This window comes from Neltuma alba, unplaced genomic scaffold (genome assembly GCF_004799145.2).
Source record: "Neltuma alba isolate B1F8T4 unplaced genomic scaffold, ASM479914v2 tig00010344_pilon, whole genome shotgun sequence".
Lineage (NCBI taxonomy): Eukaryota > Viridiplantae > Streptophyta > Magnoliopsida > Fabales > Fabaceae > Neltuma > Neltuma alba.
In genome coordinates, this window is record NW_021635254.1 from 17,564 (window position 1) to 36,771 (window position 19,208).

Below are 19,208 nucleotides of genomic sequence, written 5' to 3' on the forward strand. Positions count from 1 at the left end.
GGATTTTATTTGGTTCAGCGAACCAAACCAATGAATTCCGACATCGTGAAAAGTGAACAAAACTTCACTTGCGGTCAATTTTTGGTTGGGATCTTGTGGTTTTAGTTGGCTCAGTTTCCTTTTTTCTTTTTTGGCTACACATATTGTGTTAGACACTAAATATAAACACCCTTATGGCGGGAATTCAAATCTATTTTGATTTGATTAGTTCATTTAGTCTCTCTTTTTTTTTTTGGGTACAAAGGAAGGCAAACGCCTAGGTTACAGTATCAATACCAATTCCCTGTTTCTCCCTCTTCAGTATCCCTTGGAGTTGCCCCTGACAAGTATCAAATAACATTGATCCTTGAAACCCCATTTTGGCGAGTTCATCAGCAAACTCAATACCTCCTCTTGGAACACATTGAAAAGTAACTTCCCACTGGAAGCTTATCATCTGACGGATCCTTCGATAGACCGTTGAGCAGCAATCAATCTGCTCATTCGACAATAAATTTTCGCCGATGATTTTCTTGAAACCAAAGTCCCAAGCCAATTGCATCCCTTTAAACAAGGCCCATTCTTCATCGTCAGCTGCAGAGCATATTCCAACATCTTGGGTAAAGCCAGCTATCCAGTCACCCTTAGAGTCTCGAATGAGGCCTCCACAAGCAGCTTTGTTACCTTTCTTCGAGCCAGCACCATCACCATGAAGCTTAACCCACTCCCTTGGGGGAGGTTTCCAACTAATTGTTGCTTTAAGGGCTTGTTGCTCTGTACAATTCAATCTGTCAGAAGAAATAAAATTCTTCCAAGTAGCCCTTATAATCAGTTCCGCACATCTGGGCTTCTCAAATTGATCATCAAAAACATTTTGGTTCCTCCATCACCAAAGTTTCCAAATAGTGAATCCCCATATCAGATTCCATTCCAATCAAAAATCACTAACAGCATGATTCCCAAATTAAAATTCAACCAGCCCATCAAATCATAAGAAAAGAGCTGAGCTGTAAAATTGGGGTTTAAGAGATTATACCATATTCTTCTAGCATAGCTGATTAGTCCATTCAGTCTTGTCATAAGATGACACGAGAAGTGGCGCTAAGAATCCATCTCAGAGAAATAGGGTTGGGCTGACCTATTTCTTTTTGGGTCCAAGCCCAGGCCCAATCATGATGTCAATCATGGGCCCAACTTATGTTTTACTTTACCTGATCCGTAATGTCCAAAATCTATGATTTGAAACTATATTACACCCACACACAAAAAAAAAAAGATTTGAAATTCTATTTAACAATGCACCATGACGTATCATAAAAAGAAGAAAATAATTGTACCCAAAAAAACCGAAAAAAAAAAAAAAAAACAAGAAGAAGAAGAAGAAAACAACAATGCGTTAGGACGCCCCAAAAGGCACCATGGATCTTGCCATATAATTTAGTGCACTCTTCATCTTCTGCAGCAGAGGCACTACAAACTTAGCTTCAATCTCCCCTGAAGAAAAAGTGAAGAGCCAATTCAATTTTTGAGGTGACACTAATATTATATTGACAAGCAAACAGCATTCTTACCGACAATGAGCTTTATTAAGATCTCATAATATTTTAACTCTGATATCAATCTGAAGAACACAGCTTTCGCAGCAAAATCTGGAAGCATGAAAAAACAGAAGGGGCAAAACTTAGGCCTAGTGTTATATAAAAAATGATCGAGATTGACGTAAGTTCCTCCTTGAGATCAGAAGTTAATAACAAATGCTGCAAGGATTTGACAATTTTCTGCAAGGGCGAGTTCTTGTTCTTTCGCTCGTACGCTAATCAACTTAGTACGTCATTATCTTAACCTTCATATTTTGGATGAAAAATGCCTCTGTTTGATAATCAAATCTAGATATTTATAAAATACCACATGCTTGAATTTTATGGTAATTTCTTTTGTGATACTAATCATAGTCTATTTAGACCATTTGGGAATATTAAAGAAATTAATTTAGTTATTTGTAATGACTTTCTTAAACTATCCTTTTTAATGGAACTGCCTTTTGATGGGAACTCCTTACGATCAATGGGGACATTTTGAGAGAAAAGTTTTAAATTTAGAAGACAAAGTGAATCGAGATCTTATAATTAGAATCAAATTCAACCTCCCAAGTCCCAACTAACTCATATATTAAGGACTCTTGTGGTATTCAAGATGCTTTGAAATGTGAAATAAATGTATTCAAATTCCTCCCGTGTTGTTGACAATCAAGACAAGCTTCCATATAAACCTCCAGAAATGACAAAATCAACGCACAAATTAGTTCAAAGCATTTACCCGATTCAGCATCCAACTTTTGATAGATACCGTACATTCCATATTTAGCATAAGCCAGCCACCTGATCCATCGTGAGGCGCCTAACTTTCTGATGATAGACCTTAAAAGCCCGCTAAAATAAGCAAGAAAAAAGTTAAGCACATCGGTAAAGAATTTGTAAGCATCAGATGAGGCAGATGTGAAACGTTTCTTACTCTACACGCATAATAGAGAGAAACTCTGGTGGCAGAGACTCCATGAACGGAGACAAGTCCTCAAATAAAAGAGACTTCAACTCCTTTTTCATATTTTCTTTCTCCTCAGTTGACATTCCACTGCCAAGACCAGATTTACTGCAACTCACAAGATAAAGTTTCATCATCTTTTTGCTCCCCATATAATAGAATTTGAATGGAGAGATATTAAATAAAACGAGAGGATAACATGTCCTCTCACAACAAAGGCATAAAAATTAGACACTAGGAATAAACAAGCTCGTGACAACACGTTTTATAGTCTCAGCATATCCATCAAGTAGAGTCAATGAAGTAAAGCATAAGATGAGCACACAAAAAAGGCGCAAAACAACTATGGCTTTTCTACAGAAATATTGTCGACAGATCCTTGTGTGCCTATCTCTCTTCATAAAAACAAGAGAGAAAGAGATATTTTAGTTTCAAATCTAAATCTCAGGCTTTTAGCTTGATCTGCAAATAATTTTTAGAGATTGATCTGCAGAGAAACCAGACCAGCCAAGAACATTCTTATCCTCTGACAAAAATGTAGATAGCGTTGCTCCTTCAAATTGCATCCATTCATTTTGCTCCAACCAAAGTGCCCATAAATAGCACAAAGCAATGTTTTTATTTTTCACCCTGAACACTTGTTTTCCCCACTAATTGCATCCAAGGCTACTAACCAACAGTTTACACATCATAGCACTGTGTAACATATATTCATCATAAATGGGCTCCAATTTGAGGTTCTTTTTTGGAGGGGAAAAAAAGAGAGGTTGTTCCGCAGCAGTATAATTCAAAGCACTAAATTTTAAGCCGTCAACTTTATGTATATTATTTTGGAAATCATATAAAATATGTAACAAAGGAAGTAATTCAAAAATAAGAGGAATTGTATAAAAAGTGAAATTGCCAGTTGTTGTTATTGTACAGCACATGCTGCAAATGTTTACCAGGTAAAATTTTATTTTAGAAATAAAGCGTACGGAGTTGGGTTGGAGAACTTAATTCAGGAATAAGAGTTAACTACCATCAATATATATCATTCAAATATGCTAAGCACAAAGACCATATGTCACAAGAACAGAACAGCCGCAAGATATACATTCAGAACCATGAATACCAATATCAGTGGCTTGAGATTTACAATTGTAATCCACCAGTAAAAGCAAACCACAAAAAAGGATCACTATCATTAAAGTGAAATTAACTAAAATTCTTTGAATGCAAGAACAAAGAGGAGAAAATGAAGACCTTTCAATATTCCTTCCAGTGAAAATGATAGGCAGGTATTTAGAATACTTCCCGATGCCAAATCGCTCACCAAGACACATTATTTTCTTTGAGTCTTGCAGAAGCAAAGCCTCCCATAACTGACAAAAGTCTTTCCTAAATTTTTCATCCAATTCCCAATAGATTCCATGATCTAGAAGAACTGCATCACAGTTCCCAGGCAAGGAATAAGGTCAGAGTCCAACTCTTTAAGTCTACGGAGTTTGTAAATCTAGATACAGAAAAATTGATCTCAAATCTACGAAAGGAACGTACCCAAAGAGAAGCCATTACAACCATCAGGGGAAACTAAGATATTTCCAGGGTGTGGATCACCATGTATGTAACCATGTACAAATATCATTTCAGCAAATATTTCTACCAATGCACTTGCAACCTACAACAACAATTTTAACATGATTAGACTACAAAAAGGGAATAGCACTTACAGTACTACATGAGGTACAAAATAAACAATTCTTCAAAGTCAATATTTAGAAGGAAACATGAAGCTGCGGTCATCAACATCAAACAATTGCCAACGTTCCACCACAATCAAAGACTGAGATATCCACCATAAAGCACATGAAACCACAATTTGTCAAGTTCACTAATATTATTGTTCAAATTAACCTTCTCAGGATCAAGCCCAGCCTGCTTCAGAAAGTCTAAGTCATCAATCTGGGAAAAAAAAAAAAAGAATCATTACTATAATGCCATACTCAGAAATCTGAAGCACATCGAAGCAAACACAGCATTATTGAAGAAATAAGTGAAAGCAAGAAAGAAGATACCTTGTGTCCCGTACAAAACTGCATGGTCAATACTTGTCTTGTTGTTAACTCCTGCATGTATATAAATATAATGATAAGCTTGTAAGATAGGAAGTTAATAGCAGCAGAGAACACGATCATCATACCCAGTATACATGTGGAACCCTGAAGAATTTGTTGTTTTTGAAGCTACTGGCAGCTCTCTCAGAATTCCTTGCCTCCTGAACAAAATCTACAGAAAAGTGATCAGGGAACGTATCTCAACCCTATATAAATAGAACAAAGTTTTCGACAGTTAAACCAATGCTCAATGCTTAAAAATAAGATTCAACTGATGAAACAATTAAGCTTTAAAGTTATCTTCATAATAGACAGTACTCTTACTCAAGGGAAATATAAATTTTCCTTTTATCCAATAGCCATGGTTTAATACAAATTCTTCCTTTCCTGAGATAGAGAAGCTAAAATTGATGATGCGTGATACCCCATGATAGATTAGATAGGCTTAATGACCACAAAATCACAAGAGACCCCTCATTTAAATGATATTAAATGAAATCAAATCAATTACACCCAGACGTTGATATGCTCCAGAAGGGCATATCACAAGTATCCCCTAAACAATTAATCGTCAAGTGATATTATTTAAAGCAGGGTTGATGGTATTTCCACAAAGGTAATTATATGAACTAAAGGGATAACACTCAACTACATCTGTTCTGTCCTACTTTGAAACAACAATTTACAAGACATCAAGACGTTAACCTAATATGTACTGACTGACAACTAAAGATAACAAACAATAATGGAATGCTCTGGGCGTCCTGACTTACCCAGTTCTAATGCTATGGCCTTCGTAAATGCTGATGCCAACCATTCAAACCTGTATTCAGGAAAAAACTGTGGCCAAAAGGAGCAGCCTTGAAGCAAACAAACAACAATGGCTACAATACCGGAGCAATAAATTATTGAGAGAGAGAGAGGACATGCAGATTCAACAAACAATTAGACATGAAACATTGCATTACTCCATCATTTTTGTATGCTCTCTCCGATGTCTAGTTCTTTTCTCCAATGAATTTTGAAGAAACCAGAGTTGAAAGTCTCTAATTGTTTGTCATATTCTTGGAGTAGAAGAAGATACATAAATAGCCTTTTGTATTTAAACAAAAAACGTTTCACTTTAATTCCAATTCCAACTTCATTTTGGTGGTCCTCTCATCCTTTTAGTTATCAGCATCGTTACTTAGCACGCAAAAAAATGTGTTTCACTTCAAGGTTTTATATGTTCATAAATGTCTCAGGAATAAGTAAAGAAAGCATCATGTCTACAATGTTTTGTGTCAAATAACTGTAAATTAGGAGACAGGACATACCTGTGCGATGGTTTTGGATAGGAAAGACATTGTTCTTGTGTCAAAATTCATCTGCTGCTCTAAATCAGGATATTGTACCTGTTTTCGATCAAATATAACGATTTTACAATTACAGAAGTCTTTCTCCCATCACAGCCCACATTAATTCAAAGCACGGTAACAGAGACCAAGAAATATCACACCAAATAGTTTAAAGAAGATAAAAGTTAGACTGCTTTACTTTAATGTATTAAGTACCACAGAGCTATCAGCGTATAGTTTTTAACCAGATTTCTTCCATTGCTTGTCATAAATTAACATTGTTTTCTATTGCACTCATGGCTTTACAGCTCTTTAATTAGAATATCCAGCTGAATTTAGAAAGAAATGAGAGAGCTCTTCCATCACCATGTTCAGTAAAAATAACAAAACTAAAACTTGACTTTTTTTTTTAATTAAAAAAAATGCTTTATGACTTTAATTCTTTTGGCATGATGCCATTACCACCAAATATGATCAGTAAAATAACAATCTTATATGATTCATTTCATTTTCAAAAAGAACGGCTATAGTTACAGGAAGCATCACCATCCAAATGGTATCTGTAAAACTGAGTACCAATCACAGCCATCTAGGCAGGAAATCATTTGTCTTTATGCTCAAGGTTGGACGGACAAGCTCAATCTTTAAGCCACTAGGCATATACAAGTCGTAAAGGACGTGGTATTTGGCAAAAGGTTTCAATTTGATTTTATAAAGGAAAGAAAAAAAAGTATTGTAAACATAATAGGTATAATGTCAATCCATTTATATAGTATGAGTATACATTTTATTTACCTTGATTTCTATATTTTTCTATTGTTTTATTTATAATTATACTTATTTTCCAAAATAATTATATACACCTTTGGGTAAATGAGTCGTCGGACATTAATTGGAACACCCCCCCCCCAAAAAAAAAAAAAAATTAGGCCAGAGAAACCTGGTTGCCTCACTGATGGAAATGGATCTCAATTACCAAGATATCTAAGAAGCCTAGGGAAGCAAAGGATGGACCTGTGCTTGGCTTGTGCTAGAAGAGGTAAGAACTAGAGGTAAGAGAGGCCCATGGTGACGCTTGAGAGGGCAAACGAGGAATTATAGTTACCCATGGGCATTAAGGAGATAGAAATATAAGATTATAAGAATAGAGTAGTGAGGGGCCAAAGCAAAAGGTGTGCCATATGCAAGCTGGTTAGGAGAGTCTGTGCCTCTCTAATTGCAAAGAATCTGGTGTGCCCCGTTTTCCTCCTTTTACAGAGCTATAGCTCTTAATCCTGTGAGACTTCCACCAAGATAATAATTGCATCAATAATACTTAACAGGAACTGATTCCCACACTCGCACAATCTTAGTTTCACCTTTTTCTCTTCTATATAGGAAAATCACAACCAAGTCCCAGGAAAGCAAACTAATAACAGATAAAGTCCCTGAATTTTAGTTATTATCAAGAGGTCCCAAAGAAGCGAAGTGAGATTTGAAAATTATGTGAAAAGATAAATCTGTCATTTGACCAACATTCACTCTTTTGAACAAATATGAAAATTTTAAGATACTGCCCAATTTCAAAGTAAACTATAAGCACAGACAATCTTGTAACAATGTTTTTAATGCATTCCACTGATGGATACAGAATGTAAGAACACAAACTCAACACCCTGGCCATGGAAAACCTATAAGATTTCAGAAAAGTGTTCCCCAAGTTACAGCCATCAGATCTATTCACAAAATTAACTCATGGACAAACCTTAATTGCCACTTCATGACCGCTTTTCAACACTGCATGGTGAACTTGAGAAATAGATGCAGCAGCTATTGGTTGTTCATTAACTGACGAAAACCTGAAAATTCAAATAAATACAGAAGGGGGAAAAACTTGTTGGATTAACTATTGGGAAAAGAAAATAAGTAAACAAGGATTTGTTTAGGGTGTGTCACTAATGGAAATGGCTGGGCCAAACCAAGCTGTATAATCATTCTAACCTACACCATGTAAGAAATACTAAGAATTATAAGAACACCATTGGTGTAATGACAATATTGTAAACAAACGCAGGAACCGGAAACAACCTTGAAAACATCAGTGTTACTCGCACTCAAATTTCCATTAGATTGAAATCACAAGAGCAAAACTAAACGATATATATGTATATAGATGGCCCATATAACCCAAATCTTATGAGGAAAAAATGCAATTAAAGTAGTCCTTATTCAATATGGAAACAAAGCCCCAGAGCACCTCTTAATAAGCTGGCCTAAGGACCAACAACCAGACCACACAAACAGAAATTTTAATTTAGAAGTAATTAGTATTCCAAGAGGACCAACAATTCTTCTTCCAATCACACACTCAGTGAAGACCAATTAGCCATCTATAGTTCTCATAACAGAGCAATCATAGTTCATTACTTCATTTTATGATTTTATCATTTCTTGTAGAGGAGGAGGGACGCTTCTCAATTGTGTAGCGATATTGATGGTGATAATGGTGTGCCGCATCATGTACCATCAACTAGGCAAATATTGTCCATATCTCTAGAATGAGTTATCCACTAAGTGCACATACTCCATTCTCCTTTTAATACTTTCCCATACGACACTCATTGTATTTTGCTTATATGTTGCTGGCATATTTTCGTATTTTGACATGTGCAGACCTTATAAGACAATGGCTTAAATGGTGATAAAAAGAAAAGAGCTGTATATTAATTAATTAATTTTTAAAGTATTAAATTTCACTGAAACAGGGAACCTTAACAGTGATAGTTAGTGATACTTGCATAAATTAATAATTTTCATTTAAAAATATGTTACAGCATCCATTAGCAAGCTGGACAGAACTCCAGACTATATGAAAAAGAATACAGTTTAGTTCAAAGGTGGTCCTTGGCAGTCAAAAGACCAATATAAGTTACCAGTTTCACAGTCCAAGGATATTTCTGATTTTGGCATTCCATTTTTGCACTGTAGCTATGAACAGGGCTATTATATCCAGTATAACCGGTAAGTGAAGTGGGACACCTAATTTATTTATAAATATATATATATATATATATCTCAGCTTATATGCCAGTATATGGAGTTAAAATGAAAATCAGAGTTGAGATTGAAAATTTGAATTCTTGAAGGCATGTAATCTAAAATTTCCTTGCCTAAATGCTTGTATGCTTCTCTTCTATCATTGATACAATAAGCATTAATAGCCCATAATAGTCCACCAGACTCTTTCTTGCTTTTCAACAATCTCAAACACTACTCATTCAGAACCCTATGTTAATACAATCCAATCCATTAAAATAATTGTTGCCCAAGAAATTAATCTACTTCTTACATATCGGCATCTGCTCTTGAAAATCAAAACTTAATCAGTAAGGATAACTTACATCTCAGACAAATTCGGTCCCAGATTATGCACCAATACTTCTTTTATAGCTTTGAAAGAACAAGGAGAAACCTAGATGTTAAAGAATGCAAACATTAGCACAAGAACCCACCAAAGATGTCCCTGGCAAACAAACGAATGAACAAAAAAGCTTTGGACTCTAAAGAAATGTATTTAATTGAACCTGATCCTGTAATGCAGACAAAGTTGACGAGTATTCTTTGGGAATCACACCCTGGGCAGCAACAAATTGTCCAGCTTTCACATAAAATCCTTTATTGGCTTCGCACAACTTCAAAATCCTCTTGGCTGAGCGTAGATGAACCTAGAAATCAAAAGATCACACTCTCAGCTGGAATGAACTGTAGTCTGATCAGTCAACGAGGATTAAAAACCTTTAACACTCCCGATAAAATACCAATACCAAATGATGTTCAAAGATGTTCGGCTTTTTTCTCTCCCCTTTTTTTTGTGATCTTCTGTAAAGAACCTCGAAGTAGAACCAACCCAAAAGGTCAGCCTATCAGGGGACGAGCCTCCTATGCTTATTATAAAGTTATAAGTCCCGCAACAGCGAAAGAGGGAGCAGGCACAACAAAATCGCAACATTTCTTGCCACTATGAATTGTTAAGAATGTAAACAGCACCAACCTCGGACATTTCGTGACGATACTCATTGGAGTCCTTTTGAAGCCCACGCAAAGAGTACTTGTAGTCAGCAACGGTGCAAGCAACCTGAAATTCAGATTGGCATCGGAAAAAACAAGTGAGGCCGTAAAGTAGGAGAAGCTATCACAAAATAAAACACCAAAGACAAAGAATCGGACAGTGGTGATGGCGCGAGAGGAGCGTAAGATGCCATGGATCACTGTGCTGATTTTGTCGGGGAAAGAATCGGAGGAGGGGAGATTGAGAACGTAGTTAGTGGCCGGCAGGGAAATGGCAGCGACGGCGGCAAGAAACGCGGCGGACCTGGCTTTGGCGGGAAACTTGAAAGATTTTGCCTTCATCTAATTGGAAGTTTCTTGGGACAAATTTTTTTATGTTCGCCGGAAGTCAAAAGCAGCCCCCCAAGTATACGGCAAAATGAAAGCGACGAAGTAGGAGTGCAAGGAGCAGCGCTCGGTCCGCCTATCGCCAATTTTTTTTTTTTTCCCTTTTTAACTAAAAGACAATTTTATCACAACTAAATAGGAGAGCTGCTCTGTGCGCGCGCGCGCGCTGATTCCGCCAACTTGATCATCTAGCATACAACTTCTTCTTCCTTCAACCGATTTCGTCAGATTTTTGCGCTCTCGCTTCTTCAGATGGACGGGTTTCGCTAAAAGAGGAACAGTTCTCCACCTGGGTGCTTATTTGTTCGCTTCAGTTTCGCAGCACCGACTTACAAGAGGGATTCATGGTTGAAAAATCCAACCTGAGTTTTTAGTTTTCGTTATTCTTGTGGTTCAGTTGTTTGACTATATATAAGGAATGGTTTCTTGCCGGAAGCTTCTGCAACAACATCATCCCTGAAATGGGTAGTGCCACCTGCAACGGATGTTGCTATTCCACTCAGTAGGTTTTATGCTGGCTTTTATTTTCGTTTGCAAGTTTGTTTGAGTTTCACTGGTTTTCACTTTTCGCTGCCATGAAAACGACTTGCGCCTTGTTGCAGAGTTTTCGTTCTTTGAACAACACTCGTGCATGGCTTCTTTTTTTGTTTTTTGGGGTTACATGGCTTCTTATTGCCTTGTTTGTTTCCTTTCATTCTCATGTGTATTGCAGGTTCGGGTCTCTGCCAATAGGCACAGCATTGTAATAAATGTTCTATCTTGTAGTTAAGGCTCGGCCCAAATCTTTAAAATGGGTCTTTTCATGTTTTATTAAATAAATTGCATTGCTTTGGGGAAAAAAATACATAGCGTATGCCCTTCCGATCCAAGGTAAGGCCAATTCTTGCTGAATAATTAGATTAAAGTATACATTTAGTCATATAATATTATATTACTTCAGGTTTTAATTATAAGATCTCATTTGTAGTCTATAAACAAAGTCTTATAAATAGGACCAGAGATAGTATAAGGTTTTAATTTAATCTCTTAACTTTAAAAAGTGTATTTTTAATTTTTTTTAATCCTAAAATTATTACCAAAAAATGATGAAATTGAAATTTTAAATATTAGTAAAACTTTTTCAAATGATAATAAGTTTAATTTTCAAAATAACTATGGTTGTTACAACAAAAAATCATCATTCAAGCATAACAATTTTAGGATTAAATGACTAAAAACATATTTTTTTTAAATTAAACCAAAATGAAACTCCCTATAAAATTGAAGTACCAAAATATATACTTTACCCGAATAATTATATATGAAATTTTTTGCACTAGGAAAACCAACCATATAGGAGGATTCTTTTTGGATCTGATGGTAAGGAGGACCTAAGCCCTTTCTAAAAGGGAGAAACGTGGAAGAACAATGAGCATTGAATATAAATATATAGTTAAATGATATTAGTGGCTCTTTTGAAAATCTTTTGCCATATTCTAGTTTCACACTCAGTTATCATGTGATTTAGGCCTAATTAAATTCGCAACAAGAGTCAATGGATTGTCAGACATTCATCTGATGGTAAGGAGGACCTAAGATGGAAGAACAATGATTGAATATCAGTGGCTCTTTTGAAAATCTTTTGCCATATTCTAGTTTCACACTCAGTTATCATGTGATTTAGGCCTAATTACGCAACAAGAGTCAATGGATTGTCAGACATTCACTTGTGATATGATTTTCATGATTCCTCCTTTCCATACACTTATGTAAGTTATAAATTCTCATTTTATACCAATCACTACTTAGAATGAGATGTATGCTTCTTACTTTAGAATATAGCTGGATGTAGTTTTTTTCAGTTTAAAGTTAGATCAATCGCCTATGATGTTTGCAAGGAAGAGACGCAGAAAACTATCTAAAAAGTTCTCATGTAATTTGAGAATAGATTTGACTAAAACAAAAAAACAAAGTAACAATAACTTCTGTTTGACTTATATCAACAAACTGAATATTGTGTATTATACCATCCAGCCATTTTTCTCTAAGGAGTAAAAAAATGTCATAAATTTATAATTTGTGTATAAACATTTTATGCTACTTTGCATTATCTAAGAGATCTTATTTTAACACTCATAATCAATAAATAAATCCCATGTATCGCAATATGATAACTATGTTTGCAACACTTTTAAAAACAGTTTGACGTAAAAAAAAGTCATAAATATTACAAGTATTGCATGAGTGTACGTTTATAACCCTTAACCCTCAGAATTCTCATATGCTTTCTTACCTTCAAGTGTCATAACTACATAACCTCCTAATGAATGACTTAAGAGTTTCTCATTATTAATGCCATTATGATATTCTTTATTCTTTTGTAACCTTAGTATAGGACTTCAATGCTTGGAAGCCTATAAATAAAAGACATGCATAAGGCATTTGTATCATGAAACAAAGTGAATGAGAAAAAGACCACTGTCTTCTCTATCTCTTGCTTTCTTTTCTACTCTCTAGTCTCTTTATTTCTCGTAGTTTTACAACTGATATGGATATTGTTCGCCTTGATGCATTTTAATAAACAATAACTTGCTGAAAAGATAGAGTTCGATCGAAAAATGCGAAGACAAGAAATGATGAATATGGTGCAAATCATTGTCTTCCCCTTCCGGGTCCCATAAATCGGCCCATTCCAAAGTAAGAGCCCATATAATCTGTTTTCTGTGATCATACATGAAATGAATCAATATGAAGCCTAAGCGCAAAGTCTTGCTTTCAGCCCGCTTGCTACAGCATCAATGAATTCCTGTGTGTTCAGATATCGCTCCCTTGAAACCCTACTCGCATAAAAATATATCGAGTCAATAAGCACATCGTTGTTAATAATTTCAGCCTAAACGCAAATGTGCACAAACAAGTAACTCACTTGGATCCATAAATGATTAGGGCCAAATCCTTGGTCATCTTCCCTGATTCTACTGCTCCAACGCAAGCTGCCTCCAGTTTTTCAGTGAAGTCCAACAGCCTGGTATTATTATCCAACTTTGCCCTGTCAACAAAGAGATGTACTTCAGTTTCAAAGTGTGAAAATATTCACAACCTGCAAATTGCACTACTAGGTACCTGTGGGCTAGCCCTCTTGTCCAAGCAAAGATGGATGCTATGCTATTTGTGCTGGTTTCCCCACCTTTCTGATGAACCCTAAAATGTCGAGTAACTGTTCCGTGGGCTGCTTCGGCTTCTATAGTCTTGCCATCAGGGCACACCTAAATCCAACCACTAATTCAGTTAGCATCAAGAGGCAGTTTCCAAGATCTATTAGATAAACAATGTCATGAACTTGAGTGCGAAGTGAATATAGAATTTCCACACTGGACTTCACTAAAGTGTGAAAGTTGACATGATTACAATAAGAAGGCTGCTTCTTTTAATTATCAAATCATCAAGAATATAATTTAAGATAAAATGGTTGATTCTACTCTTAATCTTAAGGTACCACTACGGCGAAAGCAAAACGGATTTTCTGTGTTTAAGCAATAGAAGATGAAAATAAGACTGGACATGACGATATGTACAAGAACTTACCAGTACAGACGTCATCAAACCCAATGAACCAAAACCTTAAAATGGGAAGGGGAAAAAAAAAGGCATTAGGCATTAGTGATAAAAGAAGAGAATCATTAAGCATCTAAAGTAGCAGCAAATGCTAACAATGATACAACAACAGCAATAACAAGCCTTGTCCCACAAGGTGGAATAAATAATAATAATGATAATAATAAAAGAATTTAGCAAAGAAACCTTGAGCTAAGAAATCACTCTGAACGTCTCCATCATAGTTTTTGCAAGCCCATACATATCCTCCTTCACTCTTGAGAGCATAAGCCACCATATCATCAATGAGCCGATGCTCATACCTTCCCATCCATTAGTTTAAAGTTAACAGCATAGAATGCACCAAAAAAGTTCGAAGTCAAGTACGGCTTCACATACCATATACCAGCAGCCTCAAACTTTGATTTCCAGCTGGCCTCATAAACTTCTTGAAAAATGTCCTTGAATCTTCAAAATAAAAGAACATAATTGAATATAACAAAGTAACAAGAAACCAAAAAATGTCTTGAACAGAAGAAACAGGAGAAAGTTGTTGCCAGAATAGTGAAAATAAATAAATAACAAACTAATAATTATGCACATACCTTCCATCATACTTCTTCAGAATCGTATTCTTTGTGCTAAGATATAGAGGCCACTTTTTCTGGTAAGCAGTTGACATTGAAGCCTCTGCAAAAGCACGGATGGACTGCGTGCCATGCAAATATGAAAGATACAGGACCATTAAGCAACAGAAATTTAATAACTCTCCCCTATCAAACCAATAATGGAAAACACAGAATCAACCTCATCAGTGTTATACATCGCCAATGAAACACCTCCTTCACCAGTGAAGTTGAAAACTTCATATTCAGTCGGCTGATCTTTCCCTTCTGGTACTGCAAGAATAATAGCAAACCATAACATGCATGAATTGATAAATGATAAAACAGAAAAGTCTTAAGTAATGGTAATAGATATTCACAAACTATCTCAAATTATGAAGAAATTATACCAAAAACCAGCTTCAGTTTTCCAGCCCCTTTAATTACTGTGTCAGTGGCCCGATATTGGTCACCAAAAGCATGCCTTCCAATACAGATTGGCTTTGTCCAACCTTCCAAAGTTTAAACAGTTAGACTACATTAAAGAAATGATTAAATACAACACATAAACAACATAAGTACTTGGAACAAGGCGAGGGATATTTTTGCAAAGGATTGGCTCTCTGAAGACAGTTCCTGAAAGATTTTTCAAAGATAGAATTAGTAATAAACTAGCATATGTTTTAACCCATCTATCACTTATCAAACCAATGCACAAAGAAGACAAGCTAATCAATCATGCAACATTTGACCGGAAATAATTCATGAAAAGAAGCTCAGTTATGGCGTTACCATTTAAGATGTTCCTAATTGTCCCATTAGGACTCTTCCACATTTGCTTCAGACCAAACTCCTTCACACGAGCTTCATCTGTAAATCATGGTACCAAAAGATAAGTTCTTCCAACATCTACTATCTAACAAGTCATAACATGCACCAACTCTAGCAATATAGTTATCAAACATGTGCCAAGCAATATGATTTACCCCAAACCCAGGAGGATATTTTCTATTTCTTGTTTAATGTAAATGCAAGTACAAAGAGTCATATGAATGTAACACCTCTTATAAGACCCAACCACCATACCTGGAGTTATAGTTGCACACTTAATTGCCACATTATACCTATACAACAGGGCAACGATTACAGAAACAAGTATAGGAACATTGTCAGAATAATCATTAAGCTTCACCAAATTCAAATTGAAGTCTGCCAAAAAAAATGATAATTAAACCATATATAGGTATAGAGAGGGGGGAGGCAAGAGAAGACAAAGAAATAAAGATGGTACTTACAACTCTTAATTTTTTAATCACACAATCCGAAAATCTGGCGGAAAAAAAAAAAACTATTCCAAGTAAGCAATAGGGTAAGAAGTATGAACATACTTCAGAGTTGCTTCTGCACTTTCAGCCGTCACTTTATCATCAGTAGCATCACGATGAGGTAGGCCTAGGTCAAAATACTTAATGTCCAGCTCGAGAAAGGGGAGAATAAGCTATAAAAAAGGATTAAATTTGTACATCAGCATTTTAAATGAAAAAATGTTTTCTAATGATGCAAGAACAAAGTTGATGAGAAATTACCTTGTCCTTGATTGACTTCCAAATAACTCGGGTCATTTCATCACCTGAAAAGCAGTTAGAAAACATGTCATGAAGGAAGGTGAAGTCTGTTCAGACAAGTAAGCATATCCACTATGGTTGAGGCAATGATAGTAATTTAAACCAAGATTTTCAGTATCCTGTGATTTTGGTACATAAATATAACATAAAACCTTCCACGGCTAATTCTTACTGGATGCTTATATATGAAGTCTTTTGCACCAGGAAAACCAACAATTATAAGTATGTTTTTCAATCTGAGGGCAAGAAGCATCTTGGCGTCTCATTAAGCTAGGCTCCTAAGTTGCGAGTTCTATGAATGACACATTGCCAAAACTCATCTTCCATTCAAAAGAGCCTCCATTAGAATGTCCACTTCTCTAGAACCACCTTTTTTCCCGGAAAAAGGGGCAACGGGGATGTATAATGGGCATTGGAGCACACATCTATACTCGATGATATTAGGGGCCCTTTTTAAAATCTTTTGTCATATTATAGTTTTCCCATAAAAATAGAAGACGGATTTCCAGAAATATCACACCCAATGTCATAGAAGTGATAAAACAGTAGTTCGTACAGTAGTCGTTATGTCATATAATAATTAAATTTCAATCTCCACAATTCACAGTAGGCACTGACGATTTCGCACTATGTAAAGTACATATTCGATCTACAAAATAAAAGAAAAAATACTAGATCAAACTCATCCCGAGCAACATTTCACGATAATTTAACCCAATCCAACACTGAATTTACAAATGTGAACGGATAAGCCTGTCAATGAATGACATAGTTGTAAGCAGTAATAAGTTAATATGTTCCGTAGAACAAGAATATATAAAAAGTACACACAAAAAAAATGAACCTAGAGAATCGGTAGCCATGGCCCATAATATACTAAAAGCATGAAAATGATCCGACATAAACAGACAGGTTGGTCCACAAAATACCAAGCACAGAGAGAAGTATCTAAGTGAGAGAAATTCAGATGAAGCAACAGATGTTCAAAAATTCTACAGAGTCGGAGTGGAAGCAAACGGATTGCCAAGAGAACGAAGGAGAAGCGTCGTGTTCAAGCTCCATACTCACCGTCCATTTCGACGATAGGATTGGCGACCTTGATCTTCTCGAATCCCATTTTCTGAGCTTCTCTGAGAGTTGAATCGGTGGGAAGGCACAGAGAAGAAGATGCGGAAGTAGAAGTAGCTGAGAAGTGAGAAGAAACGGATGAACAAGGTGCCGAAAAGTAGGACGCAACTGAAATACTTCTCTGCCGGGGAACATTCGACTACGTGCAGGCGCATCACGAGCTGAAACGTCATGAATGCCCTTTTAATCTCATCGAATTACACGCTTGCCCCGTCAGTACCCACATCAAAAAATATAAATATCAATATCAAAAATTTTTTAAAAAAGGTATATAAAATTTATTTATTCGGATGCAGACGCAACTCTCTTTTTAGTTGTGCGCAAATAAGGAAAAAAGTATGTTGTATTAAAAAAAAATATATTTACGCATATAAAAATTAATTACTCACGTTAAAAATAAGTTGTGCTCTCTTACAGTCTATTTGGTATGGGAACAAATGAGAGGAGGAGAAAGGAGAAAAAATTTTAATGAGTTTGATTTAAAAAATTAAAAAAGTTTAAAAACTTTTAACTAATTTTTATTGTTCCTTTATTTATTTTTTCTCTTTATTAAAATTTCAAAACCCAAATTCTCCAATTTTTTTAGAGCTCATTAAAATTTTCCCTCCTGTGTTTTTTTATTTTTCTCGTATCAAATAATACCTAAAGGATTTGGGGGTTTGGCTTTTAGTGCTTTTACGCAAACCAAAATAAAACCCCCCTCATATTAATATTAAAAATATAAGATGGTCAAAATTGGCGTGAGTGCTGCAAAATTGGAAGGTTCAAGCAGCAATGGCATCCATTGTCATAAGACTGATACAATATGAAAGGCAAAATGATATTTGAAGATATTGTAATAATTTTAATTTTTTATCAAATTTAATGACACCGATTTTTAAAATTTTTAAAGAAAAATAAGTTATTGGCGAGAAATATCACATGATCTTCAGATATTATTTTCCCAATATGGAAGGTCGTGTTTTAATTGTCCACTAGGACCTTGAAAAGTACATACCAAAAGCTTATTAAAAGGGACAAGAGTTCATGAATCCATTTGGAATAACTTATAAATAATTTTTCAATCGTAATTTATAAAATATGAGGTAAATATATAAAATTTTTTTTGTCTCAATTTATATAAAACGTACTTATAAGTGATTTCAATTGTAATAAGAAACAAGACTATGTCAGCTACTCTTATAAAATTATGTACAAGCAAAATATCATTATTCTGATTTAAATTGTTTTTTTTATAATATTGAAATTTGAACATGTTGATTTGTATTTCAGAGAGTAGAATAACCCATTTTTTATCATTATAGTCCAAAATATTCCAACAAAATTTTACTAATTTTTACTTTTTTTAAAATTTAATATTTTACTAGGAGCACGCAAGCATACTTTTTCTTTTTTTCTTTTTAACATATTTCTTACATGCACCTAATATTAAAAAAATTAATCAAGTTTAAATTTAAAAAATATAAAAAATTGGTTAACTTAGTTATTTATAGTTATATTAACTTTCTTAAATTATGTTCTTTCATTATATACATGTGAACTGTCCTAAATGAAAACCCTTATAATCAATAAGAATATTTTGAAAAAAAAATTATAAATTTAGGAATCAAAGTGAATTAACATCTTATATTTGATATCAAAATCTAACCCTCAATTAAACTAATTAATGACTAGAGATAGTGTCTTCTGAATCATATATATTATCAAGAATTAGTATATACACGAGAAGATACTACATTGAAGCATTGCATGAACCTAAAATGTCTTCCTCCCAATTCCTGCTTAATTACAAATTGAACATAATATCCGTTCTTAGTTTAACCAATCAAACCAGATGACCTGCTTTGATTCACAGAACTAGGAAAATGACATTTGAGCACGAGCATATTC

General features: G+C 35.0%; 2 protein-coding genes across 4 annotated transcripts; both read right to left on the reverse strand.

The window, feature by feature from the left end:
* Positions 1 to 181: 181 nt before the first annotated feature.
* On the reverse strand, positions 182 to 11,157 carry LOC114755872 (uncharacterized aarF domain-containing protein kinase 1). Of its 2 annotated transcripts, XR_003741364.1 has the most exons (17): positions 10,160 to 11,157; positions 9,984 to 10,067; positions 9,517 to 9,657; positions 9,334 to 9,404; positions 7,698 to 7,791; positions 5,933 to 6,010; positions 5,390 to 5,456; positions 4,703 to 4,788; positions 4,578 to 4,628; positions 4,417 to 4,464; positions 4,060 to 4,180; positions 3,766 to 3,946; positions 2,491 to 2,628; positions 2,296 to 2,408; positions 1,551 to 1,628; positions 1,016 to 1,473; positions 182 to 767 (listed from the first exon to the last, which is right to left on the reverse strand). XR_003741364.1 is itself a non-coding variant. In XM_028944765.1 (16 exons), exons 1-16 carry the CDS (start codon positions 10,340 to 10,342, stop codon positions 1,376 to 1,378), a joined length of 1,632 nt encoding a protein of 543 aa, XP_028800598.1. In that variant the 5' UTR covers positions 10,343 to 11,157; the 3' UTR covers positions 182 to 1,375. The 2 variants fall into 2 exon arrangements, 1 of the variants encoding a protein (XP_028800598.1); XM_028944765.1 differs by having other exon boundaries at positions 182 to 1,473.
* Positions 11,158 to 12,934: 1,777 nt separating this feature from the next.
* LOC114755873 (isocitrate dehydrogenase [NADP]-like) lies at positions 12,935 to 17,422 on the reverse strand. 2 transcript variants are annotated; one of them, XM_028944766.1, is made up of 15 exons: positions 17,259 to 17,422; positions 16,152 to 16,195; positions 15,954 to 16,063; positions 15,652 to 15,689; positions 15,358 to 15,435; positions 15,148 to 15,201; positions 14,976 to 15,077; positions 14,768 to 14,859; positions 14,566 to 14,669; positions 14,360 to 14,428; positions 14,168 to 14,283; positions 13,952 to 13,986; positions 13,490 to 13,632; positions 13,293 to 13,415; positions 12,935 to 13,203 (listed from the first exon to the last, which is right to left on the reverse strand). In XM_028944766.1, exons 1-15 carry the CDS (start codon positions 17,305 to 17,307, stop codon positions 13,122 to 13,124), a joined length of 1,239 nt encoding a protein of 412 aa, XP_028800599.1. In that variant the 5' UTR covers positions 17,308 to 17,422; the 3' UTR covers positions 12,935 to 13,121. The 2 variants fall into 2 exon arrangements, with proteins under 2 accessions (XP_028800599.1, XP_028800600.1); XM_028944767.1 differs by lacking the exon at positions 17,259 to 17,422 and adding an exon at positions 16,363 to 16,510.
* Between the last annotated feature and the right edge of the window lie 1,786 nt (positions 17,423 to 19,208).

Bases quoted from the DNA above. Each gene is read 5' to 3' on its own strand.
- LOC114755872 (XM_028944765.1), bottom strand. From the start codon at position 10,342: ATGAAGGCAAAATCTTTCAAGTTTCCCGCCAAAGCCAGGTCCGCCGCG. The intron at 6,011-7,697 runs GTTTGTCCATGA...GATCGAAAACAG, and splicing joins GTCATGAAGTGGCAATTAAG to GTACAATATCCTGATTTAGA. The intron at 2,409-2,490 runs GTAAGAAACGTT...TGCTTATTTTAG, and splicing joins CTCTCTATTATGCGTGTAGA to CGGGCTTTTAAGGTCTATCA.
- LOC114755873 (XM_028944766.1), bottom strand. From the start codon at position 17,307: ATGGGATTCGAGAAGATCAAGGTCGCCAATCCTATCGTCGAAATGGAC. The intron at 15,078-15,147 runs GTACTTATGTTG...AAACTTTGGAAG, and splicing joins TATCCCTCGCCTTGTTCCAA to GTTGGACAAAGCCAATCTGT. The intron at 14,429-14,565 runs GTATGTGCATAA...TTTATTTTGAAG, and splicing joins CTGAAGAAGTATGATGGAAG to ATTCAAGGACATTTTTCAAG.